Source organism: Staurois parvus, unplaced genomic scaffold (genome assembly GCF_062004578.1).
Source record: "Staurois parvus isolate SC_StPar_1 unplaced genomic scaffold, SC_StPar_1.0 ptg002819l, whole genome shotgun sequence".
Taxonomy (NCBI): domain Eukaryota; kingdom Metazoa; phylum Chordata; class Amphibia; order Anura; family Ranidae; genus Staurois; species Staurois parvus.
The window spans coordinates 54,719-77,346 of NW_028320615.1; the positions used below are offsets into that span (position 1 = coordinate 54,719).

The 22,628-nt window shown below is 46.6% G+C and overlaps 1 protein-coding gene across 1 annotated transcript in view; it reads right to left on the reverse strand.

Moving 5' to 3' along the window:
* Window positions 1-2,840: 2,840 nt before the first annotated feature.
* Window positions 2,841-22,628, reverse strand: part of LOC149429081 (uncharacterized) — a gene marked incomplete at its 3' end in the record, with an annotated part of 145,278 nt that continues 125,490 nt past the window's right edge. The window contains exon 7 of the mRNA XM_089666754.1: window positions 2,841-3,115. Coding sequence (XP_089522880.1) covers window positions 2,841-3,115 — 275 coding nt within the window. The remainder of the gene's footprint in view (window positions 3,116-22,628) is intronic.

The window sequence follows — 22,628 nt, forward strand, 5'->3', positions numbered from 1 at the left end:
CATGCTTCTCCTTTAAGCCTTCGTTACCTAGTCCTCCCTTTGCACCGGATCTCGGCCGTCAGTGTAAACATCTGTTTCCTTAATTGCTGGAAGCCGCAGTGCACTTAAATATGAATGTTAATTAAAACCCCAAAGGAAAGTGATCCCGACATCTCACTGGACTAATCCGGTAATGGCCGTGTGGGAGGTCTTACCGTCAGGAGGCCAGGTGTAGGATGGTGCTATAGAATAACCAATGATCCGGGAATCCAAGTCCTTCCTATGGAACCGCCGGCTAATTTACACCCAGCGGCTTCAGGTTCTTTAAAAGGGAACCAACAAAACCAACAAAACACCAAAAAATGGCGGCCACCCACTTCACTGTAATGGTGAACATGTGCCCGGCAGCACCCTATCAGAGGTGGGCCAACCACTCGCTTGCCTGCCGAGGCCATTTCTTCATTTCTCGCTCTCATGTTGAATTCAGCATTTTTTTTTTTTTGCTAGAAAATGACTTAACACCCCCAAATATTATATATTTTCTGAAAGCCGAAAATTAAATGGCGGCTGCTGCAATTTATTAGGTCACATCATAGTTGCGCAGCCATTTACGTTTTGCTACAATAAAAAAAGATGATGTTGCGTCGAGTAAATAGATACCAAACATGTCAAGATTTTAGTACAGTATATTTGAAATGTATTTTTAAAAATATTTTGAATACAACCAAAATTATAGTATTTCAAATATATTTTTCTTCCATCTGGGTAAACCCCCCAAAACAAACATTTCTTATATTGCAGCTCACCAATTCTTAGATGTGGCAGCTGCATTAGCTTTTCTATTTTCATCTGGTGATCCAGACAGTAAGTCTGTTGTTTGTCAAACGCTCAAGCTCCCCAGCAGAATGTATCAGTTTACACGGATGAGAAAAACCATTTACCAGTAAGGTTCTATGCACTCGGGGCATTTTAATAGCGCTGGAAGCGTTAGCTGTGCAAAGTCGCGGTAAAAATGTGAGTTTTTCGGCATTTTTTTAGCGTTTTTGCATTAGTGTTTAGCCGTGTTTTCTGAATTTGTGGTTTTTAGCTTTTTTGAGTTTTTTTTACACACACAAAAAAAAAGTACAAAAATGCCAGTTTGACACTTTTTTTGTGTTCCGCCTGACTGACATAGCTGCTTGTCCAAAGGTGCGCCCTGTGCTCCTTCCTCCAGAGCAGGGGCGTTCCTAGGGTTGGTGTCACCCGGTGCAGTAACACTTCGTGTCACCCCTCCGACAATCCCCGCAGGATGGGGGGATCGGCGGATCGGGGAGCTTAATGGATCGGACTCTGACCTATTATGCTCAATCTGCAGATCCGAACCATCCTGCGGGGATCGTCGGCTTGCTTTAAAACGTACCTTTTCCTGGAGCTCGTGGAGAGATCAGTTAACCCCGTATAGGTTACAAGCCGACGATCCCCGCAGGATGGATCGGATCTGCGAATCGGGCATAATGGATTGGACTCCGATCCATTATGCTCGATCCGCAGATCCGATCCATCCTGCGGGGATCGTCGGCTTGCTTTAAAACTTACCTTTTCATGGAGCTCGTGGAGAGATCAGTTAACCCCGTATAGGTTACAAGCCGACGATCCCCGCAGGATGGATCGGATCTGCGGATCGAGCATAATGGATCGGAGTCCAATCCATTATGCTCCCCGATCCGCAGATCCGATCCATCCTGCGGGGATCGTCGGCTTGCTTTAAAATGTACCTTTCCATGGAGCTCGTGGAGAGATCAGTTAACCCCGTATAGGTTGCAAGCCGACGATCCCCGCAGGATAAATCGGATCTGCGGATTGGGGAGCACAATGGATCGGACTCTGATCCATTATGCTCAATCCGCAGATCCGATCCATCGGATGCTCAATCTGCAGATCCGATCCATCCTGCGGGGATCGTCAGCTTGCAACCTATATGGGGTTAACTGATCTCTCCACGAGCTTCATGAAAAGGGATGTTTTAAAGCGAGCCGACGATCCCCGCAGGATGGATCAGATCTGCGGATCGGGAAGCATAATGGATCGGACTCCAATCCATTATGCTCGATCTGCAGATTTGATCCATCCTGCGGGGATCGTCGGCTCGCTTTAAAACTTACCTTTTTGTGGAGCGGGTTCGGTGTCACCCCGTGCGATAGGTGTCACCTGATGCACCTGCCTAGGGTGGGGGCGCTCCAATACAGGAGGTGTGTTACTAGCAAGATCACCAGCTGAAGAAAACGCCACCGTGTGCATGGAGCTGTAATGGTAAAACGCGGCGAAACGGGCAGAAACGCAGCAACGCAGCAAATCGGTGTTTTTGTACTTTTTTTTTTTAGCAAAAATTTTTTCTGTATGTAAAAAAATGCTAAAAAAACAATAAAAACTGCAAATTATGAAAAACGCAGCTAAACGCTAATGCAAAAAAAGCTAAAAACCACAAATTCAGAAAACACGGCTAAACGCTAATGCAAAAACTCTAAAAAACGCTGAAAAACTCACGTTTTTAATGCGTCTTTACACAGCGAACGCTTCCGGCGCTATTAAGATGCCCCGTGGAGCCTTCATGGTAAATGGTTTGTCTCATCCGTGTAAACTGATACATTCTGCTAGGGAGCTTGAGCTTCTGAAAAACAACAAACTTACTGGCTGGATCACCACATGAAAATAGAAAAAAAGCCTAAAAACAGAAAATGAATGCAGCCGCCACATCTAATGATTGGTAAGCTGCAACATAGGACATTCTTGGCTTTGGGTTTAATTCGGCTTTGAGCCCACACGGCCGGTGAATGACGGCGGCCCCATAACCGAACATACTCCAAGTACCCGTGCCCAATTACCTCTTCCTGCAGGATTTCGCTCTCCACGTGCCGCAGATTGTTCTTCGCCTGGACGTAGATCTCCGATGTGTGCTGACCCTCCGGAGGGTTTGGCGCCGGATAACACGGGGGCGGCGGGAGTCTGGAGTCAGGAGCCGGTGGCGGTGGGGGAGGAAAGGCCGGCGGTGGGGGCGGGGGAACGCTGCTGTCACCTTTCTTGCCTCCGTTGGGGTTTATTTCCGGATTCAGCATGTCCATGTACGTTTTCATGTCATTTGTAGCCGTTTCAGGGGGTCCTAGAGGATGGAAAGCACAAACGGCTGCGTTAGGAATTCAGAAATATCAGTTGAAGCCTCAATGAAGAATAATGAGCGCCGGGCTCCAGGAGGTGCTGACTGCAGTGTGAGCTGGAGTCTGGCGGCAGTTTGTTAGTGTAGCTAAATCTGCTAGTTCCTGGTTACACAGTAAGGCTCGGTTCACACCAGGGGCGGACTGACCATTCAAGCGCTCGGTCACTGCCCGCAGGCCCGGGGTCAGTAGGGGGCCCCATGAAATGCCCCTGGTACCTTTTATAGGCTTTTTTTGAGTGTGGGTGAGGACACAGGGGCCCCATGATTCCCTACTGCCCGGGGGCCCCATGAGTTTTCAGTCCACCCCTGGTTCACACCTTCGTGGTTTGCTTTTGATCCGTTTCTGCACTGCTTTTTGCACATGCGTTTTTGTTGCGTTTTTGATGCGTTTCGCTTTTTTCCCCCCACTTGTTGCTGGGCAGATTAAACCGCAAAACGCATCAAAAACGCATTTCTGCAGCATCTCCATTGAAGTCTATTGAACCAAAATGCAACGTTCAGCCTTTAACCCCTTCCCTACCGGGCTCTGTCACCCCCTTCCTGCCTACAGGGCACTTCTACCCCCTTCCTGCCTACCGGACACTGTCACCCCCTTCCTGCCTACAGGACACTTCTACCCCCTTCCTGCCTACCGGACACTGTCACCCCCTTCCTGCCTACCGGGCACTTCTACCCCCTTCCTGCCTACCGGGCACTTCTACCCCCTTCCTGCCTACCAGGCACTTCTACCCCCTTCCTGCCTACCGGGCACTGTCACCCCCTCCTGCCTACAGGGCACTTCTACCCCCTTCCTGCCTGCCGGGCACTGTCACCCCCTCCTGCCTACAGGGCACTTCTACCCCCTTCCTGCCTGCCGGGCACTGTCACCCCCTTCCTGCCTGTCGGGCACTTCTACCCCCTTCCTGCCTGCCGGGCACTTCTACCCCCTTCCTGCCTGCCGGGCACTTCTACCCCCTTCCTGCCTACAGGGCACTTCTACCCCCTTCCTGCCTGCCGGGCACTGTCACCCCCTTCCTGCCTGCCGGGCACTGTCACCCCCTTCCTGCCTACAGGGCACTTCTACCCCCTTCCTGCCTGCCGGGCACTGTCCCCCCCTTCCTGCCTACTGGGCACTGTCACCCCCTTCCTGCCTACCGGGCACTTCTACCCCCTTCCTGCCTACAGGGCACTTCTACCCCCTTCCTGCCTGCCGGGCACTGTCACCCTCTTCCTGTCTAGGCTAATTTTCAGCTTTCAGCACTGTTGCACTTTGAATGACAATTGCGCGGTCATGCAACACTGCGCCCTTATGAAGTTTTTAGCATTTTTTTGAGACAGATAGAGCTTTCTTTTGGTGGTATTTAATCACCTCTGTGGGGATTTTATTTTTTGATAAACAAACCAAAAACAACTGAAAATTCTGAAAAAAAAGTTTTTCTGTTAGTTTCTGTTAGAAAATTTTGTAAATGAGTAATTCTTCTCCTTCACTGATGTGTGCTAATGAGGCTGCAGTGATGGGCACTATTAGGCGGCACTGATGGGCACTGATAAGGAGGCACTGGTAGGTGGAACTGATGGGCATTGACAGGCATCACTGATGGGCATTGACAGACATCGCTGATGGGCACTGAAAGGCAGTACTCATATATGGCACTGATAGGCGGCACTGATAGGCAGCACTGATAGGTGGCACTGACTGGCTCTGATAGTTGGCACTGAAAGGCAGCTCAGATGGGCGCTGATATGCATTGGTAGGCACTGACATTGATGGGCACTGACAGGTGGCATTGATTGGGCTACACTGATCATCAGTGTAGATGTCCCCTCTGAGTAATGCCGATTACCGGCTCTCCTCTCCTCACACACTCAGTGTGACGAATGCTGATATCCGGCATTTCCTTATTTGCATGCGATTGCTGTGATTGGACACAGCTGATCACATGACTGAGCCAAAGTCATCGGCTTTTTCCGCGGATCGGTGATCCGCTGTGTCTCAGGGACACAGAGCACCACCGATCGCTGCGCTGTGTGCCACTGGAGCCTGCTCAGTAGAGTGGTGATGGGGGAGGCGTACAGAGTTGGAGGAAGATGTGAGGCTGGAGGAGGAAGGCTGCCAGGCGGCCTAGTGGGATGGGACCTGCCTGCTCACTGGCCCCCTGAGCGAGGACCACCTTTATGCCAGGGAAGGAGCAGCCCAGCTGATAGGCCTGGTAGCCGCAGCCAACCCGCAAGCACCCCCTGTGCGGATAGGGGAAGGAGCCCCCTACTAGTGACTGTTCACCTCAATTAAAGGGACAGGAGCCAGAAAAAGTCCTCAGATTGCTGGGTGAAGAGGAGTTCATCTAGGGCCATGTGTGTCAAACTGGCGGCCCTCCAGCTGTTGCCGAACTACAAGTCCCATGAGGCATTGCAAGGATTGACAGTTACAAGCGTGATTCCCAAAGGCAGAGGCATGATGGGACTTGTAGTTCGGCAACAGCTGGAGGGCCGCCAGTTTGACACCCATGATCTATGGTATTTAAGACAGGTGGTGAGGAGGTGACACGTTATCTCCTCACCACCTATCAGACACTCTAAAAAGCCATTCACCACGGACCACTTTTCAGAGCGGCGGCAATAATAGCGTCACATGTGAATGAGCCCCAATTCTAAAGTCAAATCTGGATGTCATACGTTCTGCTTCTGGTGCATTCCTCCTTGCACACCCCGTCATGGCGTTCTATCACCTGGGAAACAATAATGAACATTTCCACCGATCAAAACAATGGCTACATATCAGACACAACCAGGGGCGGACTGACCATTTGGAAACTCGGGCACTGCCCGAGGTCCCGGGGTCAGTAGGGGGCCCCATGAGATGCTCCTGGTACCTTTTTCATAGGCTTTTTTGAGTTTGGGCAAGGACACAGGGGCCCCATGATCCCCTATTGCCCGGGGGCCCCATGAGTTGTCAGTCCACCCCTGGACACAACCCTAGAAATCCTAGACAGGAGATGAAAGTAAAACAAGCTCTGGTTGTACAATGGTGATGCAACCTGAGCGCAGAGTGGATGGAAAAACAGGGACTGTGTGAGTTCAGATTTTTATCGCTGCTCAGAAAGTGACATCATCACTAATGGTGTTAAAACACTTTACAGTTCATATCAGATGACAAGGCCAAGAGGAGAGCAATGATGTGTAGCACTGCCACCTTAGGAGTCGCTAGAAGATTTGGCTCCCCCTATAGTCCTGCGCAGCCAGGCATCACACATCTTCACACAGGCTTGTAATCAGAGATCAGTCCTTGAGCTTTGGTTTTGTTGTTTTATTGAGGGGAGTTATACTGGGATAGGGATAGGGGTGTACAGGATACCCAAGGGAACAGATGAGGACAACTTCCTCAACACTATGTGTGGAGAAAAAAAGGCACAGCACACCAACATCAAAACCTCATCCCCACTGTGAAACATGGCGGAGGGAGCATCATGGTTTGGGGCTGCTTTGCTGCCTCAGGGCCTGGATGGATTGTTGTCATTGATGGGAAAATGAATTCCAGAGTTTATCAAGACATTTTGCAGGAAAACGTACGACCATCTGTCCGCCAACTGAAGCTCCGCAGAGGATGGGTGATGCAACAGGACAATGACCCAAAGCATACAAGTCATTCAACAAAACAATGGCTGCAACAGCACAGAATACGCCTTCTGGAGTGGCCCAGTCAGAGTCCTGACCTCAACCCCATTGAAATGCTGTGGCATGACCTTAAGAGAGCGATTCACACCAGACATCCCAAGAATATTGCTACACTGAAACAGTTTTGTGAAGAGGAGTGGTCCAAAATGACTCCAGATCGTTGTGCAGGTCTGATCTGCAACTACAGGAAACGTTTGGTGGAGGTTATTGCTGCCAAAGGAGGGTCAACCAGTTATTAAGTCCAAAGGTTCACATACTTTTTCCTCCCTGCACTGTGAATGTTTACATGTTATGTGCAATTAAACCATGGCAACATCTAATGTTTGTGTAGTATTATGTTCAGCAGACTGTGTTCTTCTATTGTTGTGACTTAGATGACGTTCAGAGCACATTTTATGCCCAATTCATGCAAAACTCCACGTAATCCCAAGGGGTTCACATACTTTTTCTTGCAACTGTATATATATATATATTGAAATATATTGAATACAGCCAAAATTGTAGTATTTCAAATATAAACCAATCTTACAGCACAATACCACCTATACCAATAACTACCACACCCTAAAGAAAAGTCAACAACTTTCACCCTTGAAAGTAAACATAAATACAAAGGAACTTTTCTCATCAAAATTGACCTAAATCAATAACCAATCATAAGTGTCCAAAACAATAAATGTCTTAAATCACAATATACAGTCAGGTCCATAAATATTGGGACATGGACACAATTCTAACATTTTTGGCTCTATACACCACAATGGATTTGAAATGAAACAAACAAGATGTGCTTTAACTGCAGACTGTCAGCTTTAATTTGAGGGTATTTACATCCAAGTCAGGTGAACGGTGTAGGAATTACAACAGTTTGCATATGTGCCTCCCACTTGATAAGAGACCAAAAGTAATGGGACAATTGGCTTCTCAGCTGTTCCATGGCCAGGTGTGTGTTATTCCCTCATTATCCCAATTACAATGAGCAGATAGAAGGTCCAGAGTTCATTTCAAGTGTGCTGTTTGCATTTGGAATCTGTTGCTGTCAACTCTCAAGATGAGATCCAAAGAGCTGTCACTATCAGTGAAGCCATCATTAGGCTGAAAAAACAAAACAAACCCGTCAGAGAGATAGCAAAAACATTAGGCGTGGTCAAAACAACTGTTTGGAACATTCTTAAAAAGAAGGAAAGCACCGGTGAGCTCAGCAACACCAAAAGACCCGGAAGACCACGGAAAACAACTGTGGTGGATGACCAAAGAATTCTTTCCCTGGTGAAGAAAACACCCTTCACAACAGTTGGCCAGATCAAGAACACTCTCCAGGAGGTAGGTGTATGTGTGTCAAAGTCAACAATCAAGAGAAGACTTCACCAGAGTGAATACAGAGGGTTCACCACAAGATGGAAACCATTGGTGAGCCTCAAAAACAGGAAGGCCAGATTAGAGTTTGCCAAACGACATGTAAAAAAGCCTTCACAGTTCTGGAACAACATCCTATGGACAGATGAGACCGACATCAACTTGTACCAGAGTGATGGGAAGAGAAGAGTATGGAGAAGGAACTGCTCATGGTCCTAAGCATACCACCTCATCAGTGATCATGGTGGTGGTAGTGTCATGGCGTGGGCATGTATGGCTGCCAATGGAACTGCTTCTCTTTATTTATTGATGATGTGACTGCTGACAGAAGCAGCCGGATGAATTGTGAAGTGTTTCGGGAATATTATCGGCTCATATTCAGCCAAATGCTTCACAACTCATTGGACGCTTCACAGTGCAGATGGACAATGACCCAAAGCAGACTGCAAAAGCAACCAAAGAAGTGGAATGTTCTGCAATGGCCAAGTCCATCACCTGACCTGAATCCGATTGAGCATTTCACTTGCTGAAGACAAAACTGAAGGGAAAATGCCCCAAGAACAAGCAGGAACTGAAGACAGTTGCAGTAGAGGCCTGGCAGAGCATCACCAGGGATGAAACCCAGCGTCTGGTGATGTCTATGCGTTCCACACTTCAGGCTGTAATTGACGGCAAAGGATTTGCAACCAAGTATTAAAAAGTGAAAGTTTGATTTATGATTATTATTCTGTCCCATTACTTTTGGTCCCTTAACAAGTGGGAGGCACATATGCAAACTGTTGTAATTCCTACACCGTTCACCTGATTTGGATGTAAATACCCTCAAATTAAAGCTGACAGTCTGCAGTTAAAGCACATCTTGTTCGTTTCATTTCAAATCCATTGTGGTGGTGTATAGAGCCAAAAATGTTAGAATTGTGTCCATGTCCCAATATTTATGGACCTGACTGTACAAAGATGAGAGACGCCTGTAATTGGCATCATAGGGAGACCTCAACTATGAGAGACAAAATGAGAAAACAAATCCAGACAATCACATTGGCTGATTTGGAAAGAATTTATTTGCAAATTATGGTGGAAAATAAGTATTTGGTCACCTACAAACAAGCAAGATTTCTGGCTCTCACAGACCTGTACCTTCTTCTTTAAGAGGCTCCTCTGTCCTGCATTCATTACCTGTATCAATGGCACCTGTTTGAACTTGTTATCAGTATAAAAGACACCTGTTCACAACCTCAAACAGTCACACTCCAAACTCCACTATGGTGAAGAATAAAGAGCTGTCCAAGGACACCAGAAACAAAATTGTAGACCTGCACCAGGCTGGGAAGACTGAATCTGCAATAGGCAAGCAGCTTGGTGTGAACAAATCAACTGTGGGAGCAATAATTAGAAAATGGAAGACATACAAGACCACTGATAATCTCCCTCGATCTGGGGCTCCACGCAAGATCTCACCCCGTGGGGTCAAAATGATCACAAGAACGGTGAGCAAAAATCCCAGGACCACACGGGGGGACCTAGTGAATGACCTGCATAGAGCTGGGACCAACGTAACAAAGGCTACCATCAGTAACACACTACGCCGCCAGGGACTCAGATCCTGCAGTGCCAGACGTGTCCCCCTGCTTAAGCCAGTACATGTCCGGGGCCCGTCTGAAGTTTGCTAGAGAGCATTTGGATGATCCAGAAGAGGATTGGGAGAATGTCATACGGTCAGATGAAACCAAAATAGAACTGTGGTAGAAACACAACTCGTCGTGTTTGGAGGAGAGAGAATGCTGAGTTGCATCCAAAGAACACCATACCTACTGTGAAGCATGGGGGTGGCAACATCATGCTTTGGGCTGTTTCTCCACAAAGGGACCAGGACGACTGATCCATGTACAGGACAGAATGAATGGGGCCATGTATTGTGAGATTTTGAGTGCAAACCTCCTTCCATCAGCAAGGGCATTGAAGATGAAACGTGGCTGGGTCTTCCAACATGACAATGATCCCAAACATACCACCCGGGCAACGAAGGAGTGGCTTCCTAAGAAGCATTTCAAGGTCCTGGAGTGGCCTAGCCAGTATCCAGATCTCAACCCCATAGAAAACCTTTGGAGGGAGTTGAAAGTCCGTGTTGCCCAGCGACAGCCCCAAAACATCACTGCTCTAGAGGAGATCTGCATGGAGGAGGAGATCTGCATGGAGGATGGGCCAACATACCAGCAACAGTGTGTGCCAACCTTGTGAAGACTTCCAGGAAACGTCTGACCTCCGTCATTGCCAACAAAGGATATATAACAAAGTATTGACATGAACTTTTCATATTCACCAAATACTTATTTTCCACCATAATTGGCAAATAAATTCTTTCCAGATCAGCCAATGTGATTGTCTGGATTTGTTTTCTCATTTTGTCTCTCATAGTTGAGGTCTCCCTATGATGCCAATTACAGGCCTCTCTCATCTTTGTAAGTGGGAGAACTTGCACAATTGGTGGTGACTAAATACTTTTTTGCCCCACTGTATATATTTTTTTTTATTTTTTGCACAAATGGCTAAGGAATTTTTTGGATAGAGCTGGTTTGGAAGCTTGATCACTTTTTTTGTATTAGGTGTGGTTTTTACACTAAATTGGAGTGAATCACTGTTCATTGTCTGCAGTTTTGTGACTCCATAATTGGAGTTTATTCACGGGTATTATTGATTTTTACATTGATGCTATTATATATTTCTATTACAATATAATATATTATTTAATTTTTTTTTTTTTTGGGGGGGGGGGGGTTTCCTCACGTGTGTATTGCACATGTTATGCAGTTGTGCATGATTCACGATTTGTGGCACGTTAATTATTTGTTTAAAAGGTAATACACTATCTTGAGTTTATTTTTTTGAGGTACAAGAAAATCTGGAAACATCACGTGGGATAAAGTAAAGAAATACATTGAGTTTGGAGGAGAAGAGACTTTATTATACAGAGACTGTAATTTTATTTAATTTATATTTGGTTATATTGTGATTTAGGACATTTATGGTTTTGGACACTTATGATTGTTTATTGATTTAGGTCAATTTTGATGAGAAAAGTTCTTTAGTATTTCAAATATACAGTATGTCAATATATTTGGGAAGAAAATTTTTAAAATATATTTTTCTTCCATGTGGGGAGCTAACCAGCGTCTCCTTAGTGTACCACTCCAGACCGTAGATGAACTTCTCTCAATTTGGAGGTATCCCTGAACAGGGTATCCGGTTCCTGTCATTTTAGGAGATGAACAGTCACTAGTAGGGGGCTAATCTGGGTTCACACCAGAGTGCTTCTTCCCCTATCCACCCAGGGGGTGCAGGGGTACTCATTCAGATCCTCTCCTGTACCGCTTGTGGGTTGGTGGCTGCTACCAGGCCTATCAGCTGGGCCTCTCCTTCCCTGCCATACAGGTGGTCCTTTCTCAGGGGGCCGGTGAGCTCTGAGCTTTCACCCTTTCCAGCTCCAGGCCTGCAGGTAGGCCCCATCCCACTTGGCCTCCTCGCAGCCTTCTTCCTTCAGCCTCACATCTTCCTCTTTATCTTCCACCTGAACTCTCTTCTCCTCTCTCCTGCTACTGAGCAGGCTCCAACACTTTTAAGGGTGTCCAGCCTCTTGCCAAGCCTTCTGTTGGGGTTTGCTAGGACCCCACAAGATTGCAACCAGCCACTTCTCAGATCCGCCCACTGCCTCCAGGGCCTTCCTCCAAAAGCCCTAGAGCAGGAGGAAATTCCAGAGGGACTTGCCTGCAAAGCCTCTCAGCCCTGATCACAATTTGACCTCTCTCTGACTATTACACACAGGTCGCTTCTCAGCCTCTGTCTAACCATCTAACCCCCCCCCCCCCAGCTATCTAGGAGGGTGCCACAAATGGTAAAACCAGCCAGGGCTTTTTTCTCAGTGGAAATGCAGGACAGCGCAGTTTCGGCACCAGTTTCCATGTCTGAATGTATGTAATGGCAAGGGGTGTGCTGGAGGGTCCACTGGTGCTGGCTGATCTACTGTCAATGAAGGGATAATCTATTGCTGAGAGAGGGGTCTATTGTTTCTGGGGGTCTTATGTTGCTGGGGGGGTCTACTGTTATGGCGGGGGTCTATTGTTGCTGGCTGCTGGAGGGTCTATTAGTGCTGGCTGGTGGGTATGGGGTGGAACCAAGGGACAATGCTCAGAGGTGGTAAGGGGGCAGAACCAAAGGATGGTGCTTGGAGATGTGTAGGGGGTGGAACCAAGGGATGGTGATCGGAGGTGGGTAGCGGGCAGAGACAAGGAGTGATTAGGAAGTGGGGAGTTTCTGCACCTATTCTCTGAGAAAAAAAGCCCTGAAAACAGCTGTCATCTGTGGGAAGCAATGGTATTCCCCATCCACATCAAATATTATTTCTCCTGGTCGCTCCGAGATTTTCTATCTTAAGTCTTTTACAACCTCTATTGGCACCCTATGGAGGGCAGTAAGGGAGTGTCTGTGACCACTGTGTGCAGAAGTCTGTGTGATCAGTGCAGTCACCAACATGTCCCCATGATTTACGAATGGCCAGAGACATTGAGTATCTGCCAATCAAAGTATGGCTTACCTCATAGGAATGAAAGGGGCCAGAGCAGTAAGAAGAGCCAACAGGGATGTCGTACAAGGGCCTACGTGGTTGGATATTTTGAACACATTTTGTTGGTAAATCTAAAAGGACATTGTACAGAGCTTATACAAGCAATGTTTATTCTACATGACCACCCGAGTACATGAAGTACATGAATTGAGAGATCGATATAGATATCTGTATAGTTATACATGTGGCCAATAGTCTGAACACTGGACCATCGCACCTATATGAGCTTGCTGGACATCCCATTCCACAACCAAGGTCATTAATATGGAGTTGCCATCCCCTTCCTTTCCTTCTGCAACTATAACATCCTTCACCTATCTGGGGAGATTTGGGAGGGTGTCTGTTGGAATTTGCCCACAATCAGCATTTCCAATCATCTCAAAGATGTTCAGTAGGGTTGAGGTCAGTCCAACTCCATCTCCAATTCCTCCACACCAAACTGGTCAAACCATATCTTTATGGAGCTGGCTTTGTACACAGGGTCATAATCATGATGGAATTGAAAAGAACCTTTTCAAGACTGTTGCCACGAGGCTAGAAGCGTAGGGGAAGGCTAGACCACCCTTTATATAAAAGAACATTTGTGGCCAAGTACTGATGTTGGATGAGAAGACCTGGCTCACAATCAGGGTTCCAATTCATCCGAAAGGTGTTCAGTAGGGTTGTGGTCAGGGCTCTGTGCAGGACATTCAAGTTCCTCCACACCAAATTGGTCAAACCATGTCTCTATGGATAAGTCCTTGAGCCACACCTTTTCGAGGGTAAAATTAACTTTGTTGTTCAGCACATTCACAACCAGAGACACTCCACCCAGGATTCTCCTCTGACATGTTTTGGCGCCAATTAATCATAGTTTAAAATGTCTTTATGGAACACAAAATGGTCTTCACCAAACTGTTGCCACAAAGCTGGTAGTGCAGGGGAAGGCTAGAACCCCAGTCATTCAAAATAGCTTTTGTGAGGTCAGGTACTGATGCTGAATATGAAGACCACAATTAGAATTCCAATTCTCCACATTGGTTCATTGAGGTTGAGGTCAGGGCTCTGTGTGGGACAATTGAGTTCCACCGCACCAAATTGGTCAAACCATGTCTTTATGGAGCTGGCTTGGTACACAGTCATACTGGAGCTGAAAAGGGTTTTCACCAAACTGTTACCGCAAGGTATGTAGGTATGATGTAGTCTTAAAACTGAACTCCAGGAATGATCTGTATTGCATTCTCAAGTTGGTCCAGCTTGGCCCCCATCTCGTGTCTCATCGTAGCATCACCACCCCTCCACTCCATCTCGTCCAGTCACAGATGGCCTTGCATTCATTAAAAAAATAAAAGGGATTCTATAAATGTAAGCATTGCTGAGCCAGAAACCCCGTGTGGTCGGTGTAGAGAAGGGAAGCCACTCAGCATGGGACCCAGAATGTTGTGGCAATCACTTTAGTAGCACCGACTACTACAGTGATTTCTAGCGACTCCTCAAATGTGAGATACAGTATGTATACTTACATTGTGCAAAGCTGGACCAATGGAACTGTACAATACAGATCATACCAAGTGTTCAGTTTTAAAGAACAATTAAAGACACATAAAAGCTACTGAGCCAGACAGACAGGCGTTCTCTGAATGCCAAGCAATGCCTTGGCAATGCCAAGCAAGCGACCCCCCTGTGGCCAGTATGCAGAGAGGAGGTCGTTTGGCACAAGACCTGGAACCTAGTGGAGACCACTGTAGCAGTGGAGTGGTAGCAGTGTAGGAGTGGTGGAGTAGCAGTGTAGCAGTGGAGTAGTAGCAGTGTAGGAGTGGTGGAGTAGCAGTGTAGCAGTGGAGTAGTAGCAGTATAGGAGTGGTGGAGTAGCAGTGTAGCAGTGGAGTAGTAGCAGTATAGGAGTGGTGGTGTAGCAGTGCCTACTACACCGGTTTTCAGCTTCTAGAGGCATCTCATAGGTATGGCACATATATATTTACATTGGACCAAGCTGGAACAATGTAACTATGTAACAATTGCCATACCTAAACTCCAGCTTCAATTTAAACCCGAAGACTGTAATGTGAGCTGCACCAATTCTCAGCACAGACTCCAATTGTTTAACTCTGGTGGTCATTATTTGGTTTTGTTAGGTTTGGTGTCATATGACGCCCTCCCAGAACTGGACAACCGCGCTGTAGCCTTCATTCGGCTATAGCGTGATTGCCAAGTGGTTCATGGGAGGAATGGTGCCCCATTGTTGGTATCAATGAGAAGAATAATGCCCCATTGATGGTGTCAGTGAGGCGAATAGTGCCCCATCATTGGTGTCTGTTGATGGAATATTGCCCCATCATTGGTGTCTGTTGATGGAATATTGCCCCAAGGGGCACATAAAGGCTAGCAAAGGGCCACATCTGACCAGTTTGGAGATCACTGGTGTAGTAGACTCAATACAAACAATCTGAGTTTCTGACTTGGATAAACAGGACAGACAAGAGACATTTGCTGACTTTCTGGCCATTATCAGTCATCATGTTATGGGATGACTAGAATAATCTGGAGTCATAAAGTTAGATTTAACGTCACACCATATCAGTTCTGTGGTGCACAGGTCACTGTCGGTGCTAAGATACCTCTAATGGCTACTTTCATTTTCAGGGACGTACCTGCCTGGGTGTTCTCTTTCTACAGGGTAATAAAACAGCCACCCTTCATTTATAGCAGGGGCTCCCAACCTTACTGAGACCAGGGCCGGTAAATTCTGCCGAACCGTTCTGTGCCTCAATAATATAAAAAGAAAAAAATAATTATACTCTCACAATAAAAGTATGCGAATACAAATGTGTATTGACAAAGGCTCTGGATGGGGCTGGGTGTCACCACTGTGGGGGGATGGGGGGTACTGGAAGGGGTTAGAGGACTCCAGGAGACTTGCTGGTCTCGTTGAGGGAGCTAGGGGCAGCTGTGGTTATGGGGTCTCTGGAGGGAGCTGAAGGTCGGGGGGCTTTGCAGGGGCAATGAGGAAAACTATATAGGGCTGGAGGTTCTGCAGCAAGGTAGGGGGAACTGGTGGGCACTGCTGGAGGTTGGTGGGCACTGTAGGGATGGAGGGGTCTTGGCAACCTGGGGAGCGCTGTGTAGGGTTGCCACCCGTCTGGATTTGGAATCATGTGCTTAGGTTTCAGACCTCCTAAAACCTGGACACACATAGGTGAGTGCACAGGGTGTGCTAGGTGTACACATCCTAATTGCCCTGTGCGCCCTGGTGGAGCTGCAGGGGTCGCAGGGGGCAGTTAAAGGATCTGATCCCCTGAACAGCTTGGCCTGCAGCAACTGAAAGCCAGTTTCTCCTTCTCTCCTGCACACCACTTTCAGCTGCTGAGTGGGAGATCCTTACTGACTCCCCCTGTATTGTTCCCCCTCTGATTCCAGTATTGTGCCCACCTGACTCTCCCTGTACTGTGCCCTCCTGATCCCAGTATTGCGCCCTCCTGATCCCAGTATTGTGCCCTCCTGACTCTCCCTGTACTGTGCCCTCCTGATCCCAGTATTGTGCTCCCCTGATCCCAGTATTGTGTCCTCCTGATCCCAGTATTGTGCCCTCCTGATCCCAGTATTGTGCCCTCCTGATCCCAGTATTGTGGCCACTGGACTCCCCCTGTACTGTGCCCTCCTGATCCCAGTATTGTGCCCTCCTGATCCCAGTACTGTGCTCCCCTGATCCCAGTATTGTGTCCTCCTGATCCCAGTACTGTGCCCTCCTGAACCCAGTACTGTGCCCTCCTGATCCCAGCATTGTGCCCTCCTGACTCCCCCAGTACTGTGCCCTCCTGACTCCCCTGTATTGTGCCCTCCTGATCCCAGTATTGTGCCCACCTGACCTCAGTATTGTGCCCTCCTGACTCCCCCCTGTACTGTGCCCTCCTGATCCCTGTATTGTGCCCTCCTGACTCCCCCCTGTATTGTGCCCTCCTGATCCCAGTATTGTGCCCTCCTGACTCCCTTGTATTGTGCCCTCCTGATCCCAGTATTGTGCCCACCTGATCTCAGTATTGTGCCCTCCTGACTCCCCCCTGTACTGTGCCCTCCTGATCCCTGTATTGTGCCCTCCTGATCCCTGTACTGTGCCCTCCTGTCTCCCCCTGTACTGTGCCCTCCTGACTCCCCCTGTACTGTGCCCTCCTGATCCCTGTACTGTGCCCTCCTGATCCCTGTACTGTGCCCTCCTGATCCCCCCTGCAGTGTTCCCTTCTGCCTCCCTCCTGTACTGTGCCCTCCTGATCCCTGTATTGTGCCCTCCTGATCCCTGTACTGTGCCCTCCTGATCCCCCCTGCAGTGTTCCCTTCTGCCTCCTTCCTGTACTGTGCCTTTTGTGTTGATTAGTCTTTGATTTATTATGTTATATATTATTTATGTTTTCTTATTGCTTAAATCACTTTTATTGGAAGTACTAATAAATGTTTAGTTCTATCAACTATTTACACTTTAATTCTTGAGAGTAGGTGCAAAAATTGGGGCAGGCTGGCAGGGGCCCCAGTGAATTACTTTGCCCAGGGCCCATGATGCTATTAGGACGGTCCTGGTCCTGGTTTATCCTCTAGCCCTTGGAGAGGTGGCACAGGCCAATCAAAGCCACCACAGCTAGGCTAAAGAAAAGCTTTTACCCCGGTACGGGGTATTTCCTTCACGGAATTCTGTGACACGGAGTCACTATGCCCCATGAACAGGCATTGCTGTGTCACACATTTCACAGAGCCCGCCTTCTGAGAGGAGAAGTCTCAGGAGGCGGGGTCAGTACAGGATTCAGTAAGGTCCTTAGAAATAGAGGAGAAGCTGCAAAGCATGCTGGGAATTCTGAAAGTTGCTGGAAGGTGGCGGCCAGCAGACAGGCAGCACGCCCAACATGGAAAGGAGCAGGGGCGGACTGACAACTCATGGGGCCCCCGGGCAATAGGGGATCATGTGGCCCCTGTGTCCTTGCCCAAACTCAAAAAAGCCTATTAAAAAGGTACCAGGGGCATCTCATGGGGCCCCCTACTGACCCCGGGCCCTCGGGCAGTGCCCGGGTTTCCAAATGGTCAGTCCGCCCCTGGAAAGGAGTCTTTTCAAGCGAGCTTATGTTGGGTTGTCAGATGTAACTATTGTATGTATTGTTGTTATAATGCTGATGTTGTAAAATGAAATTGCTCTGCTGTGACCATAGATCTCGTTAAAAGGGCATAAGAGAAGCTTGACAGCCAGGCAAGCAGCATTTTCAAGAGGAGATCAGCAACGGCAGCCCCCAGCTGGAAGCTGACTGGTGGATCTGGAAAGACAGGTTCTCTTTAGCTAGTGTCCATCTGCTGTATCCGAGTCACAATGATTTAGTGTACAGCGGCGGAAGGTTTGGCTCGTGCCTGTGCGCTATGAAAGGAGATTCTTGTTCTCATTCTCATTATTCCGGGCTGAGGCACTTCAAAGAACTCCAAAGTCAAACTGCAGGAAATACCCCCCCCCCCTAAGCAGGGGGCAACTGAACTCCTCCGGGGGGCTATTTAAATAGAGTTCAATATGTCTGCGAATGCGAATATTAAAGAGAAATTAAAGGGAAAGATCAGACCATGTGATCATTATACTAAGAGAACCTGGAAAAAAAAAAAGTTGACTGGCTGTTGATGTGTCGCAAAAGAAGAGACATTTGTCCTGGCTCAGACAATATGGAATTCCGATAAAAAAAAAAAAATGATCACAGACCAACCCACACGGAAGAAAAATATGTTCGGAATATATTTCAAAAATACTCTTCCAAAATATATTGCCATATATTTGAAATACTACAACTTTCATATATATTTCATTTAAAAAAAAAAAAAAAAAAAAATATATATATATATATATATATATATATATATATATATATATTTTTTTTTTTTCATTATTACTATACAGGATTTATATAGCGCCACCAGCTTGCTCAGCGCTTTACAAAATGAAGGTAGACATTACAGTTACAATACAATTTATATTGTATATAAATATTCTTAATATTCTTTTAAATAAAATATTCTTCCGAAATATATTGCCATATATTTGAAATACTACAATTTTGTCCATATTCAATATATTTCAAAATAGAATTCATTAAATAAATAAATATATATATATATACTGCATGCGGAAATTCATTTTTTATTGCAAAATATATGAAAAATATTTTTAAAAATACATTTCGAATATGCTGCATGTCTTTAAACATACAAATCTACATTTTTGGAATGCATGTAAAAATCAATGTAAAAATCTATGTTAAAATGACTTTTTTATATGTTGAAAAAAATCTGAAGAATATATTTTAAAAAAATATATTTTAAAAAATATATATTTTAAATATATTCTTCAGATTTTGTTTAACATGTCAAAAAGTCATTTTAACATAGATTTTTACATTGATTTTTAAATGCATTCAAAAAAATGTAGATTTGTATTTGTAAAGACATGCAGTATATTTGAAATGTATTTTTAAAAATATTTTTCATATGTTTTGTAATAAAAACGAATTTCTGACTCTCGCCTGCTATATAATGACATTGACACTGTATATGCTTTCCCCTGTATTTTGCTGTCAATACAATGTCTAATGCCTACTGTTAATGTCTTTCTCCCTATGTTATAATGCCAATAAAAAGTTTGAGCAAGAAAAAACTAATTTCACCACGCAGATTGCCTGCAGCCTGTTCAGTCTGACATGCTCTCTCACTGGAAGTGATTCGGCATAAGGCCTTGTGTATCCTACCGTACAGAAGTAACAATAATCTTTGTTCTATACGGCCTTCTTCCCCAGACAGGTGTGTAGCCGATATACTGACATCTCCATGTGACTAAAATAAATTCAAATTGTATATAGAGCATGTCAGATCCGGAACACCGGAATAAATTGTGCATTTGTATGGCAAAGCAGGTCATGACTTGTGAAAGGCGCATTTGTTAAAGTTTTGCATCCGCCGAAGTTTATTGCTAACCCTCCTTTAGACGAAAATGGCAGCTATAGGAATGAAAAGCTGCAGAGCAAAGATGTTTAATGGCAAATATCTCACCTATTGTACGAGTGACTGAACCCATACATGACCATGGGCTGATGTGATTTTTGGGTTTTTTTTTTTAGGTTCCCCAGTCTAGTCATTCCACCAAAAAAATAGCCAGCAGGATAATCCCAGTACGGACAACCAAAGTGAGATACATAGTTAGTCTGGCTGAAAAAAGACAAAAGTCCATCCAGTGAGGGCAACACGTGTTCTCTTAGGCTACGTTCACACTAGCGCTGTGTGCAGGCGGCAGAGAGGCATTTGGGAAGCGTTTTTACCGCTTCCCAAACACCTCTGCCAATTCTGCACATTACAGCACATGGTGCTGTTCCAACGGGAGCGTTTGCGTCGCGTTGCGGCAAAATGGACGCCTCTGGTCGAGTCAGGAGGCTTTGAAGCCTCCTATTCTCGTCTATGGTGTCACTCTGCAAACGCCTGGCCGGCATTTGCGGTGCAGTTGCGACGCGTTTGCGGGGCGGTAACACCACTCAAACTGCATTATAGGCGTTTGTGGGGCGTTATTAACGATCGGCAAATGCCTAGCAAACGCCGCTAAACCGCGCATGCGGCATTTGCGGAGCGTTAAAAAAACCGCTCCGCAAACGCCGGACCAACGCTTGCCAAATGCTATAGGGGCGTTTGGCAAGCGTTGGTAAAACAGCCAAGTGTGAATGAGCCCTTAGTCTGGCGTTTCTTTGTTCTTTTTTAATTTTACTTATTTGTTTAAGTTTAAAATAAAGTTTCATATATATATATCGTTTTTTATAAAAAATACATACACTATATTGCCCCAAGTATTAGGCCGCCGGCCTTTCCACGCACATGACCTTTATTGGTCCCCCAGTCTTAGTCCGTAGGGTTCAATATTGAGTTGGCCCCGCCCTTTCCATGCACATGACCTTTAATGGCCCCCCAGTCTTAGTCCGTAGGGTTCAATATTGAGTTGGCCCCGCCCTTTCCACACACATGACCTTTAATGGCCCCCCAGTCTTAGTCCGTAGGGTTCAATATTGAGTTGGCCCCGCCCTTTGCAGCTATAACAGCTTCAACTCTTCTGGGAAGGCCGTCCACAAGGTTTAGGAGGGTGTCTATGGGAAGGTTGGACCATTCTTCCAGAAGCACATTTGTCAGGTCAGGCACTGATGTCGGGGGAGGAGGCCTGGCTTGCAGTCTCAACTCTAATTCATCCCAAAGGTGTTCTATGGGGTTGAGGTCAGGACTCTGTGCAGGACAGTCAAGTTCCTCCACCCCAAACTGGCTCCTCCATGTCTTTATGGACCTTGCTTTGTGCACTGGTGGGCAGTCATGTTGGAACAGGAAGGGGCCATCCCCAAACTCTTCCCACAAAGTTGGGAGCATGAAATTGTCCAAAATGTCGCCTTAAGAGTTCCCTTCACTGGAACTAGGGGGCCAAGCCCAACCCCTGAAAAACAACCCCACACCATAGTCCCCCCTCCACCAAACTTTACACTTGGCAAAATGCAGTCAGGCAAGTACCGTTCTCCTGGCAACCACCAAACCCAGACATGTCTATTGGATTGCCAGACAGAGAAGTGTGATTGGTCACTCCATAGAACACGTCTCCTCTGCTCTAGAATCCAGTGGCGGCATGCTTTACACCACGGCATCAGACGCTTTGCATTGCACTTGGTGATGGAAGGCTTGGATGCAGCTGCTCGGCCATGGAAACCCATTCCATGAAGCTCTCTACGCACTGTTGTTGGGCTCATCTGAAGGCCACACCAAGTTTGGAGGTCTTTAGCTATTGACTCTGCAGACAGTTGGTGACTTCTGCGCACTGTGCGCTTCAGCATGCGCTGACCCCGCCCTGTCATGTGACGTGGCCTACCACTTGGTGGCTGAGTGGCTGTTGTTCCCAGTTGCTTCCACTTTGTTATAATTGTTTCGCAGACCGAGACCCGGAAGTGGATTACTGTTCGGCATGAGCTGATATGATACTGCATGGATTTTATGAGTATTTGTAACCTGAACAAATTGTGAATATTTAGCACCTACTACACTATGAGAGTTCTTTTATCTATTTTTGTGGATGTGGGGTACAGGGGGGCTCCGCCATTCAAGACAGATATGGATCCTTTGAAAGCTTGTGTGACCCTTCCTTAATCGGTGGTCATACCATTCGTTAAGGGGAATCTTCATCTGATCCAGGGAATATCCGATTGCCTCTCGGGGGATCAGGAAGGAATTGTTTCCCCTGCAGGAGCAAATTGGATCGTGCTTTGCTGGGTTTTTTTGCCTTCCTCTGGATCAACTGTGGGTGTAGGATTATAACTTTTTTTTTTTTAATGGTCGAACTGGATGGACATTTGTCTTTTTTCAGCCAGACCAGGGGCGGACTGACCATTTGGGACTCGGGCACTGCCCGAGGGCCCAGGGTCAGTAGGGAGCCCCATGAGATGCCCCTGGTACCGCTTTTTTAGGTGTGGTTTAAGTGTGGGCGAGGACACAGGGGCCCCATGATTCCCCATTGCCCGGGGGCCCCATGAGTTTCAGTCCGCCCCTGAGCCAGACTAACTATGTAACTACGTAACTATGCATGCACTGTGGTGGATTGGTGGAGCGACTTTCACACTGTTTTCATTTTGTGTGTATTTGGAAAGACTTATAAAATTCTTTTGGCAATGGGCACTGGACTCACACTTTTTATGGTGGACTTATTTTGAGGATTTTTGGTATATTTGAGGTTATTATTATTATTATTATTATACAGTATTTATAAAGCGCCAATAGTTCGCTCAGCGCTGTACATTACAAAAGGGAGACAGAACATGTGACAGAACAATACCA